Source organism: Aotus nancymaae, unplaced genomic scaffold (genome assembly GCF_030222135.1).
Source record: "Aotus nancymaae isolate 86718 unplaced genomic scaffold, 86718_ANA_hifiasm-v0.15.2.pri h1tg000015l_0, whole genome shotgun sequence".
Classification (NCBI taxonomy): Eukaryota; Metazoa; Chordata; class Mammalia; order Primates; family Aotidae; genus Aotus; species Aotus nancymaae.
Window position 1 is genome coordinate 17,155,231 of NW_026988426.1, and position 12,362 is coordinate 17,167,592.

Sequence of the window (12,362 nt, forward strand, 5' to 3'; positions counted from 1 at the left end):
TACTAGATAACAAATACAGCAGAACTTGGCAGATTTAAACCAGAGGAAATTATTGTTTCTCACATTCTGGTGTGTCCACCAGGCAGTTCTTTTGTGGGACTTGCATGTACTCACTTGTACAGTTTCATCCAGCTGGTGGGTTACGTGGGGGCTGAACTCCGTGAATTGTTTGAGCCCTTCCCTTCATTTGGTTTTTCATCTGCTAGAAGGCCAGAAAAAGCCTTTTCATGGCTATGGCATTCTTCCAACAGGGTAAGCCCTGATGCTCAAGAACTTCTTGTGCCTTTGCTTGTATCATGATTTGTCATGACCCATTGGCCAAAGCAAGTCATGGCCAATCCCAGAGTCAGTATGAGAAAGAACCATACAAGACTGTGAATACATGGAGGTAAGATACATTAGGAGTCCCCAGCATAAGGAACAGCCACAGGGGCCTAAAGTAGAAATCATGGAAAGCAATTGGGAGGCTCTACAATATCCAGAAAAGAATTGATGATAGATTGCAACAGAGCGCTAATGATAAAAGTTTTAAGAAGTGCCCAAATTCTAAATATGTTTTACAGGATGACCTTATTTTTATTGTCTCAAGTCACTAGGACAAGGCTATTAAGCTTCCAGGGATTGGTGACGGTCTTATTATGCATGAGATGATGGGGTCAGGGATAGACTTCTTTTATTGCCAATAATTATTCAACGAGTTTTCTGAACAATTGTAAACTTAGCAATTCACTTGGTGTTGTGACTACACAGCACCCTGTCAGTATCATCATCAGCTAATATTTATTGAGCACCCTCTGAGTACATGGTATTGCACTCACAGCAACAGAGGTGAACAGCATTAATTCTTTCAGTCGGTGCAGGATTACTGAGTGGTTTATTACATCACTCTATTAACTGGTGCCCCAGCAGCTTCCAGAACAGCATTTAGCTTCCAGAATGCAATTCCTTTTTCTCTTGGCGTAGATTTAGCTTTGGTAGAATTTAACTGCACAAAGAAATGATAGGGGTATCGGCCTTTGTGCTGATGCCTTTTTATTTATCTTATTATCAGAAACTGGGAGATACTGGTCCCATTTCATAGACAGAGAAGTTGAGGTAGATGGCGGTGAAGTGATTTAGCTAATGCTATGTGCTGAGATGGTGACAGATCAGGGATTGAAATGCAGTCATTTTATCTATTGCACTATACTGCCTCTCAGTGGTGTCTGTTATTCCCATTTTCCTCTCACACTAATATACAGTCATGAAAACACCCAAAAAGATTTAACGGGTGTCTATACTCTTTAAGGCAGCGTATGGCACTTTTCTTTGACATCTGCACAGCCTGATCACTGGAAAGGTGGCTTGCTCGTTGTTGTTGTTTAAGCCCCTTATTATAGGGGATTTGTCAGCTGTTAAAATCACCGCTTTTTTGTGTTAAATTCTCATCAGAAAGACGTTGTTACTTTTATGGTACATCTAGAGATTTAGGAACTAGCTCATAAAATAAATGATCTTGTTGAGATCCCTACTTTCATTTTGTTCTGGAAACAGCTATTCAATGGTGATTGTTTTGGTTGATCATTCTTTTTGAGAGAGTTCTATCTTTTTTTTTAATGAAAGAGTTAAATATGGGAGCTAAGAAAAACTGTGAGTGGAAGGGAGCAGTTTAAATCCAGAATTTATTTGCAAATCTTGAAAGTAGCACCATTAAATGTCACGTACTCTGAGATGCACTAGAGTGTACACCCTCCAGAATGTCTGTTTGTTGTAATTCCATCACATCACATATTTTAGTGCATATCTCTTCCTAGCAGCTTCCAGAGCTTTTCAGATATTCAGCATCAGAAATTGCACTGTTTTATCCTGGATTTTACAAATAGCAACCAGATTATTGTAAAACAGAACTATCTGATAAGTAAGGTTGTGAATTGCTTTTGTGATTGTCATGGGTAAGAGTATTGAAAAAACTCGCAAACAGTGCAGCACACTGGTTCCTGTAAAAATAAAACCTGTAGCAGCGAGTGCGTTTTTCTGATGAATACGTTCAAGGCTGTGATCATTGTGAAACTTCTGGTTGGATGCTTTCAAATGCTCCATATTGAAAAACATCAGTAACAAGAACCAAATAGTCCACCAAAGCCTGTATTCAACTCAATGGAGAGGAATGTAAATTCTTACTTAAGAGTTTCATTGAGGCCAACTCTATTCGGTCCACCATGGGAAGCAGAGATTTGAGGTTCTCTCTTGATTTGCTTTCCATTTTTACTTTATGATAAGGTGACTCCACTACTTTGGTTTTCACTTAAGCGGTTGTTCCAATTACTATGCAAAACAGAAATGGAAAACAGACAAGACAGACTTCTGTTCAGAAGACAGAAACCAAAATGCGAGAACATGGTAATTAATGTTAGCAATTTTATAAGTAAAATAATTTGTTTTAATTGGCGAAATAAGATCTGATATAATTATTATAGCCAATAAACTAATTTCAGAAAACTATATCACAAACCTTTAATCACATTATATACTCATTGCCATTTTGGAAACGGATATAAAAATGGACCTGAATTATCTCCTCTTTACAAACAAGAAAGATGCGTTAGGGCTTTTTTGAAACTTCAAAGGTTATGTTCTTTTCTTATTTTGGATAATTTTTTTTTTCTTTTTGGAAAAAAATACGTAGGCAATTTCAGGAGCATGAATCTCTAGTGAATCCAGACAGAAGCATTATGAGGGTGAAAAATCTTTCCTAAGAAACCTCCTTTTGTCCAAGGTAAAAGGCTTATTAAGATGAGGTTTCTTCCATAGTGTTCTTTCCTATCATATTCACCCTAAGGGAAAACAAACCTCCTAGAAGAGATAGATGTTAATTGGGCCTGCAATGACCCCATAGAAGAGACCCTATAGAATTGAGAACTCTCCCTCTGAGGATTAGCTGCCCATGGGTCAACACAAGCTGACTTCCAACTAATGTATAAATGATTAGGAGAAAATGATGTTCTTCCAGAGGGCAGTTGTTAATTCTTCCTACCACAAGAATCTCAATTTGTTGGGATGAGCTAATTTTGACACCAACTTGAACACTGGTTGATGCACAGCATGTGCACACACACAAAATACATACCAAAGTAAATAAATAAATGGCCTTCCGTACCACCTCAGGGTAAAAAAGCTACAAAAAAACTTATGCACTTTTGCACTATACTAGCTGTATTTTAACAACAGTTTTTAAAAGGCCAGGGACTGTATTATAAGCTCTTTCACATAATTTCTGAATGACAGAATTGCCTGCCCATCAGAATTGCATGCCCACCAAATCAACATGTCTTTTTTAATAAGCACATTCTAGGTACAAGGTAGTACTCAAAGGAGTAGCAATGTATACTATTCAGAAAAGATACTTTGCTCATGTAACCTTCAGTATACTTAAAATCTATATGATGAAGTAAGATATGAATCGAATAAAAATGACCTAGTAATATTAGAAGAAAATAGTTCACCAAAAGCATGAGATATCCAGAGGCAGGACAAGATTAATTGGAAAATTATATGTCTTAAAATGTTATGAGCAATGGGTGCTTAGAAATGAGAGAAAAGAGCATTTACTACGAGCTAATATAATGTAGAAAAATATTTTTGGAAGGAGAAATATCTTACACTGAACAAAGGATAGCATACGATGAACAAATCATTCCATGTAAAAGTAAAACAGAGGGAGAAAAATAGCAGGGTACAAACCGTGTTTGGAGGTATATAGACCAGATTTTAAAACATTGTCAGAAATAGATGAATATAGGCAAAATGGAATGGCTCATTCATTTATCAGACCTATATATACTGAACACTCATCATATGTTGGCACTGGTCTAAGTACTAGGAATATAGCAGCGAAAAACAACAACAGCAACCATAAAACTACCCTGACTTCATGAAGTTTATGCAAATACTTCAAGACAGTAAGTATGTGACACCACTGATGATCCTAATATGGGGAGCACAGGCAGTTCCTCATCTTAGCTGTATTGGTTTTCATTTGCGCGCAGACAGGCAGAGACCGTGATGTGTGAGTGTGTAGATATAAATATATATTTCAAATAAAAGCATTTATTCCACTTGTTGAAAATTCAACAATATCGTTCATCACCATGTACACAGAAAAACATCATATTGGAATTTTTTATGTTGGTCCAGATTGTTTTAGTATTATATAGATTTAGCCAGAGAGAAAATAAAAGAGAACATAATTATTACATTTACTTAAAAAGAAAGAATTAAAGGTGATTAAATGCTGTGGATATTTGTGTGGTTATTTCTGTCTTTCTGTGTAACCTTAAACGGATGACTTTCAGCTAATAACTTTTCCTTTTACATGCATGGAATGGGTGGCCTGAGGGGCCCATCTTCAAGCAGAATGTAAATGCCAAGTATGAGGAGCCAGATCAATGAGTATCACCTTCCTACAGCTTTTTTTTTTTTTTTTTTTTTTTTTTGCAGAGAACTTCATTAGTTTCTCTCTGTACAGCCATAGATACATCATTTATATGTAATGTTTGTCTTTTCTATTATTTTATATAATTTCGATGGTTTTCATAGAAAACATGATGAAATCATTTCCTCCAAAAAACAGTGTCGCTGAATTTAAATGTGGTTAAAAATTTTAATCTCCGTGAGCATAGATGATCAAACAGTCAACAAATATTTCTCGAGTAAGCAAGCTACTTTGTTTACAGATTTGTGGGAGGCACTCAAGATGCAGAGTATTTAAAACATGAATATTGTTGTCATTTAACTTGTAATATATATGGAAGAATGGAGCACAAACCTGAAAAGCCAAGTCATAATAAAACAATATGGCATAAGCTAAGTCTCAATGCCTGACACGGATAAAAATAGCTAGAAGGTAGAAAGACAAGGGTTAATATCCTGGCTTTGTCATTTGCTCCTTGTGTGATGTCAGGTAAGTTAATTTTGCTAAATCTCAGTTTTGTCTTCTGTAAAGCAGTTGTAGTAACAACCATTTGGCGAGTTGCTGCAAGGTTAGAAATTAGAGGCAATGATAAGTCCCTGTCATTTAAGAAGCATTCCCATTACTATGAACTATTTCATTACTGTGTAGGTGTTAGCTATATACTAGCTATTATGCTAATCACTTTATATGTGTTAGCTGCTAAGTTCTCATAATATTTTACAGATCAGGAGAGCAGGGTTTAGAGAGTAAAGGAATTTGACCCATGTTCCACGATTAGGGAACAAATTTCAGGGTGGGGATTTGTACCTAGTACTAACCCAAAGCCAAGCTCCTAATTATGATACATCCCAGAGCACTGTGATAGCTATGGAAATTAGCACCATTTCAGCACTGCAAACCAGGAAGGTCAAGGATAGCCTTGTGGAGGACATGTAACCTGTCCTGGTCTCTGATAAAATGATTGGAATTAAATATGTTGACATGAAGGAGAAGAGGACATCCTAAAGAGAACGAATAATGTACTTGAGGCTCTGAAAGGGATGCATATGCATCAGGCTGGGTGTACAATAAGCTCTTGAGCAGTAGGGATAGAACCAGTGTTTACATGGATAGGTTGGTGTCAAACCGCAGAGGCGATTGAATATGAGGCAAACAAATCTGCACTTTATTCCCTAAGGAATTGTGAACCTTAGATGATTTGCAAGCCGATACATAAGATGATGAAATAAAACAGACTTTCAATTGACCAATCAATAACTATTGGGAATGGATGTCATTCAAAGTGGCATTTTAAGAAGGTTATTCTGGCTTGAGAAGGATGAATTGGAGACGAAAAAAAAACCCTCTTAAAATGGCTGTTTTCAATAGCTGTGTCACGACAGTTGGGAGAAGTGTCACAATGAACAAGATGCTAATATTAAAGTATTAGTTTTCCAGATTAGCTGGTTTATACATTAGGGCAGACTCAAGGTCGTGCATAGAATAATGTCATTCTCCTTCACTCAGATTCCAAGTGCATTCCTGAGAAGGGGAAAGGCGGTATTATGGTCTCTGGTGCAGGCCTTGCCAGAACCCTAGGAATGCCCCCTGGAATGGATGCTGCATTTCACGACCCTTCCTGTGTTTCGGTACTGAAAAAAAAAAGCCTTAAGAAGTGCTGCATTAAAGAATTACTGCAATAGTACAGGCAAAAGTACACAAATCAAGAAGTATCAGAGGTCTGGAAACAGTAACTTGAAGAGATATGGGGATGGTACTTAAGTTATTGGTAATTGAATGGTTGTGGCAGTGGGGGTGGGTGGGGGTAGGGGGAAGAACCGAGCCCTGAATGGCTCAAAGGATTTTCCATTTTTACACTGGTGAGATTTGGAGAGAGGGCTTGCTTTGAGGGTGAGTTCTTGAGTTGGGTTGTAGAACTCGTTGAGTTTTAAGCATCTTATCCAAGTGGAAAAACCCAGAAGGGAGTTTGAAGAAGCAGAGCTTGTGAAGAGGGTCAGAGTGGAAAGAAGTCTTTATGAGTCATCCATTTTGAGGTGATGAAATATTGTCCATGTTATCCATTTTTAAAACTTTAAAAAGCTGTTGAGTGGGTTTCCTAACAATAGAAGTTAACATTTATGAAGGCATTTGCTATGTGCTGGGAGCAGAACTCACCGCTACACAGGCCTCATTTATTCTTAATGACAACCTATGAGGCAGGTAGCCTTACACCCATCTTAAGAGGAGGACACAGCCCCATGGTGAGACCAAATAACTCAATCAAGGTCACACAGCAACTAGGTAGTGGAACTGGGATTCAATCCTAGGCAGGGTAACCTGGTTCCAAAAACTGAGTACTTAACTACCGTATCATACACTGTAAGATGAGCATGTGAATATAAAGCTCTCCCACAAAGAAGTAAGTTATGTAAAAGTCACATTCCAGTAAGAAATATTATTATAACTTGGTCACCCCAGTATAATCAGCTAGTCCCCCACCCCACTCAAGGTATCTTATATCTTGATGTCATATATATCCACTCCACTATAAATGATATCCACTCAGGGTACCCACCTCCTCACTAAGAAAGCAGTAAAAATAAGCAGCAACACTGATAGCCATTTATAGCTTTAAAAAAATCTCTCTTTTGGTCTGCCTTGATTTCTTTTTGTCTTTCACTGACGATGCTTTGCCGATCCTGTTCACTAAACCTTGGGCCCCCTCCCCTGTTTTTATTGCACTGAAATAGTTGCATCCTTGTAACTGGGTCTTTATTTTTATTGGCAGAAAATTCTCAGTCCACTTATTCCCTTGTATAAAGTAAATTTTAACTATAGAACCTGTGTCAATAATGCCATTTAAAGGAGGCTGCTTCCAATACACTCTGCAAAATGTGTGCAGAGAATTCCGGATTTACCAGTCACCACTTCCCTCCCTGCTAACTGGGCCTTGCAGCTTCCTTTCCCTTCTACATCTGAGCACTCTCTGTTCTCTGGCCAGCTGCCTTCTGTTCAGCCCCTGTGTGTTCTCCATTCTCTGCTCTGCCTTAATGATAAGTAGAGTTTCATCCTGAGCACATTGGGGTGGAGGTGGGGATTACTTCTTTATTTGGGTCCAAGGGAAAAACATACCCTCCTATTGGCAAACCTTGGAAAGTATGACACTTTGAGTGTAACAAGATTAAGCAATCCCTCTTTGGGTACAGCAGTGTGGCCAGTGTGGGGGAAGACAGTGTTATTCTTCTTGGACCAATTCTCATTCTATATCTGGTGGTTTACATAGGAGTTCCAAATTACGAGATGCCTAGGGTCCAAAGATACGTTGTTGGGACATAAGAAAGTTGCAATGAAATGGTTGTGTATTTTGGTTTTTCTATTTTTTATGTTTCTAAAATGATAATTTTTATAAGTAGGGCACATAGAATTTACTTTCAGATATTGGAATTGGTTAATTTCAAAGAGATGGTCAGCCAAAACTTGGGCATCTCCTCTTCCTGTTCACTTACTGTTTTAGCTCAGCTTACCGTGAAAGGCAAGCAGTCATTTTCACCAATAACTTATACCAAATACTTGACCTTGGAACCAGCAATTTACATTCTTATAAAAGAGGTCACTTAGGGAATTTAACTGTGTAATCCAAGCCCTCATGTGGCAAGAGTTGAGTAGAAATGGAACAAAGCTGGTGACACACCATTTGAAACAAGTTGAATTGGGAAATCATCTCTTTTCGACTTTGTGTTAAAAATGGAACCTACTTTAAAATGGTACAGGAAGGGAGAAGGATGCAGTAAAAGTCTGTAGCAATAGTGACTCAAAAACTCTGTTCCAGGACTCACGAAAGCGATCCTGTTGTCACATTTGGAAGGAAACCAGAAAGAATTTAGGTTTTTCACTTTCCTAATAGCTTCTTTCCCAGTACCTTTCCTTCAGACACCATGCCCTCCCTTTTATTTTGCCTTTATTAATGAAAACTAATGAAGGAAACACCTTTGAAACTTGAACTAGGAAACACAGGTTTTGCAAGTGCTAATATTTTGGTGTGGGCTCTTTTTTCTTTTCTTTAAGACAATTATCAAGACGACGAAGCATTTGTTTCTTCTTTTGTTTACCCATGGCAGTTTGTCAGCAGTTATGATAAGTAGAGTTCCATCTGCCAGTAAAACTACATTGCAAATTGCCGTAGAAATTAGCAGCTTTCATTTTTGCCTACATAAATAAATATGCGAAATAAATTGCACATAAACGCATCCTAAAAAATCACAGGTACACCACACAGTTAAATGCCAATCAGACAAAACCAGAGACACACTGCGATTATCTCAGTTTTCAAACCTGGAAGATACACGAATGTGTCTCTAAATGAGAGAGGCAGTGTATCATGCTCGCTGAGATAAAAACAGAAGCTGCCAGACACTGCACTGTGGCTTTATTCTGAGAATCCTTTGCCTGAAACCCGCTCTATCTTTTCTTGATGTTCTCTGTCTCTCTCTCTCTCTCTCCCTCTCTCTCTATCTGCTTCTCTCCCTCTCTCCTCGCTGCCTTTCCCCCGCTCATTGTTCTCTCTCTCCTCCTGCCTTTGATGCACATACGTTGTCACAATTCATTGACTCTCCTCTCTTCTCTGTTCTTACACTCAAGCCTAGCGGTGCTTTCGCCAGGCAGCAGCAGCCTCTCCTGCGAGTTTTAGGCATGTGTGCAGCTCAGTTTGATCGAGCGTTCCTTTTCTGCCTTTTCACTCTTACAAAAGATTAAAAGGTGGCGTCACATTGCTCCCCTGTTCCTTCCCGCAGGAGGGACTTAAAAGGGACAACAAAAACTAATCACTTTCAATAAGCATTTTCTTGCTGGAAAAAAAAGAAAGAAAGGAAAAAAAAGAAGAAGAAGAAAAAAAAGGCGGGGGGTGGACTTAGCAGTGTAATCTGAGACCGGTGGTAAGGATTGGAGCGAGCTAGAGATGCTGCACGCTGCTAACAAGGGAAGGAAGCCTTCAGCTGAGGCAGGTAAGCGCCGACCGGAGGGTTTGACCGAGTGGCTTAGTTAAATCTCTGTTTTCACCGTTTTGTAATTGAGAAAGGCATCCGCAGCAGAAGCCGATTTTTCAGTCGGCTTCCTTTTGTTTAACATAGAAAGTACCTGTATTAATTTTGATGAATTAGAGCATGCAGCAAATTCAATTGAAAATAGATTTGTATAGTAAATGCATTTATACTGAATGATTTCTCCTCCGTTTTATTTAAGGAGAGAGATGAGAAAGATGATTTTGATCAGAATAGCACTTTGCATTACGTTAAATTCTAAACAGCTAACGGAAAGAGAAATAATCCAATTGATACTGTTTTTGAACTCCGGGACTTAAACCCTGGGAGACAGCTGGCATTTGAAATTTTTCTTCTAACTGAACTTCTGATGTGTTATAATAATTTTTCACCGGAGGTTTAAGCAAGGGTAGAGTTTATTTAAGTCGAGCTGCCGGGGTTTGTTTGGCTTGGATCTTGTGGGTGAAGTGCTTCTTATATCTCCTTAACCTGTGTCAGGTTGATGTTTCATAAATGGAGATTAAGTATTGTCCCAAATGAAATATGAAGTTAAAACATCAGGTTAGGGCGTGTTGTAGAAAGCGATCCGATAAATAATTAGGATAACTGAATTATGACAGTTTGAAATGGGAGTTAACTCTGGAGGTGCTGTTTGATAAACCTTTCTGGATTCTAAGCGGTTCAATAATGGAGGGGCTGATTACCAGCCTCAAGTCGGAACTTTGCATCAGGATCCTAACGTGGAATACATATGGATTTTCACTGTGGGTAGCTTTTAGGAATATGTCCCTTTTGTGTGCTATGAATGAGAGCTGTGGATTATATTTGATGGCATTTCTCCTTTAAAGAGCTTTGGGGCGAAGCTTAAAAGGTTCATATCTATTTTAACACTGAAGAAACACAATAATGCAATACACGCTAATCTCCTCGTACTTGATTTCTGTTGCTACTTCTGTTGTTTTAAAGTTTTGATTATTTGTTTTTAACCTCAGTCTTTGTTGATTCTGTGTTCATTGCTTCTGCTGCTAAAATTTATTGCTGACGTGAATAAACTGAGATTTGAGAAAGCAAAAATGAAAAAAAAACCCACCTCTAATTAGCCAAGTTTCTAATTAAGGATAACAGAAATTCAGATGATGTCTAGGATTTTACCTAAGAGATAGCATAGAATGTTTCAATTCATTTTTAAATGTTTTTATGAGAAAATCTGAATCTTAAAAGTACAAAATTCTGTTAAAAAAAATGCTCCTCTGGAATGATATATACAAGGGTGACTTCAGTGCCTGTGCTAGGTTTGGTCTGAGAAAGAACTGCTATACTATGGCGCTGTTGATTTCAGCGGCCACGGATGGGAGGATATTTTATGTATATGTTTGGGGATAAGATTTTTTCTTCCAAGTTTCCCAACCGGACTTGCTCCTCAATATCATACCCTGGCGTATCTCGTGTTTGCCAGACCATCTAATGGCATCTTGTGGGTGCAGCCTGTGAATCCAATTTTATGAGGACATCAGAAACTGCTGAGTAGTGGGGAGTAAAGACCAAATGGACTATGGGTCTGATCATACTTCGTCATCCAGAGATAATCTCCGGTGGAAGTTCCCCGGGAAGCCCCTGTTACAGGTGTGGGGAAACTTAATTTCTCCTCATGGTTAAAAAAATAGGGAAGGATGTGGACAAGGGAAAAAGACACTGCTGTCGAACATTTGATGTAATCGTGTTGGTGGTAGCATAGTGAGTTTTAGAATCATCACATGTAATTTTTTTTCAACTTAAGAAACTTTGCAGAATCTTGAAGTAGCTTTTCTCAAATTCAATCTCGGTTTTTTTCTACATCGTTTTTTCTTGCATGAAATCTTTTATCTGACTCTAGCTATACCTAACTATTGAAGGCTGTTATTCTGCTGCTGATGGTGATTATTTCTCAAAGACGTGGCAAGTGTTGAAAAGATGGGCCAAAAGAAATATGTTGTCTGTATCATATGTGCTTTGCTTTTATTTATGAAAATGACTTCTTCCAAGTGAGGTGATGATAAACTTGAAGTTGTAACTTGGCTATTTGCATCACCAAATAACTATCCTTTTCTTAGAGAACAAAATAGAACTAAAGTAAGCAGAAATAATTTCATTGTACACTGGATTGTAGTTCAGCGTGCACTTTTTAGGCAGACGGTAATCAAAACTGTCCTTACTCAAACAATTTGATTCATATAAATAGCATTTTTCTGAATTTTCCAGTAGATGTTGCTGGAGAGCAAAGAAAAGACCATTTTTTTATAGGAAAAAAAGAAATGCAGTAGACTTATAAAAGCCAGGGAAAAAGATCCTTCTCCCCAAACTCTGCTGATAGCATTTTGCATAATTTGCTAATTAATGAATTATATTGAATCATTACCATTTATGATGTTCTATAGAAAGCTATTAAAACTTGAGTTCGATTTTAAAATTATGAGATTGTTCTCTTTAGTCCCTATATATAATGTCTGTTTGCTGTTTTCCGTTTTTAAAAAATCAACTTAACTGCACATTACTATTCAGAACATTTCATCCCTGAATGCTAAAACCCTTTAACATGCAAATATGATGTCAGAGGAAGAACTGAAATAGAATACCCTGAGAAGAGTAATGATCAAACGCATTATAAAAATATGCACCAGTTGCCAACATGTAATGAAATATTAAGAAATTAAAAGCATGCAACCTCTAAAGTAATAGAATTTCATTGCTCTGAGACTGTTTTCCCACTGAATATTAAGTGCTTAATAGATCTACCCGTAAAAAACAATCGAAAACTTACATGATTTGTCACTGAAGTTCTTTCATTATATGATTTTGAAAAATTAGCCCAATAGGATTTTCCTCAGAATAGGAAATGTAATTAACATTGGATATTAAGT

General features: G+C 37.8%; 1 protein-coding gene across 9 annotated transcripts in view; it reads left to right on the plus strand.

The window, feature by feature from the left end:
- Positions 1-12,362, plus strand: part of TENM2 (teneurin transmembrane protein 2) — a 1,274,635-nt gene that overhangs the window by 577,561 nt on the left and 684,712 nt on the right. For 4 of the 9 annotated variants that reach the window (XM_012461096.2, XM_064376513.1, XM_064376514.1 and 1 more), the window contains exon 1: positions 8,815-9,429. The exons of the other annotated variants lie outside the window; for them this stretch is intronic. In XM_012461096.2, the coding sequence (XP_012316519.1) occupies positions 9,384-9,429 (46 nt within the window). In that variant the 5' untranslated portion in view covers positions 8,815-9,383. Of the gene's footprint in view, positions 1-8,814; positions 9,430-12,362 lie in introns of those variants that run through there. 9 annotated transcript variants of the gene reach the window in all.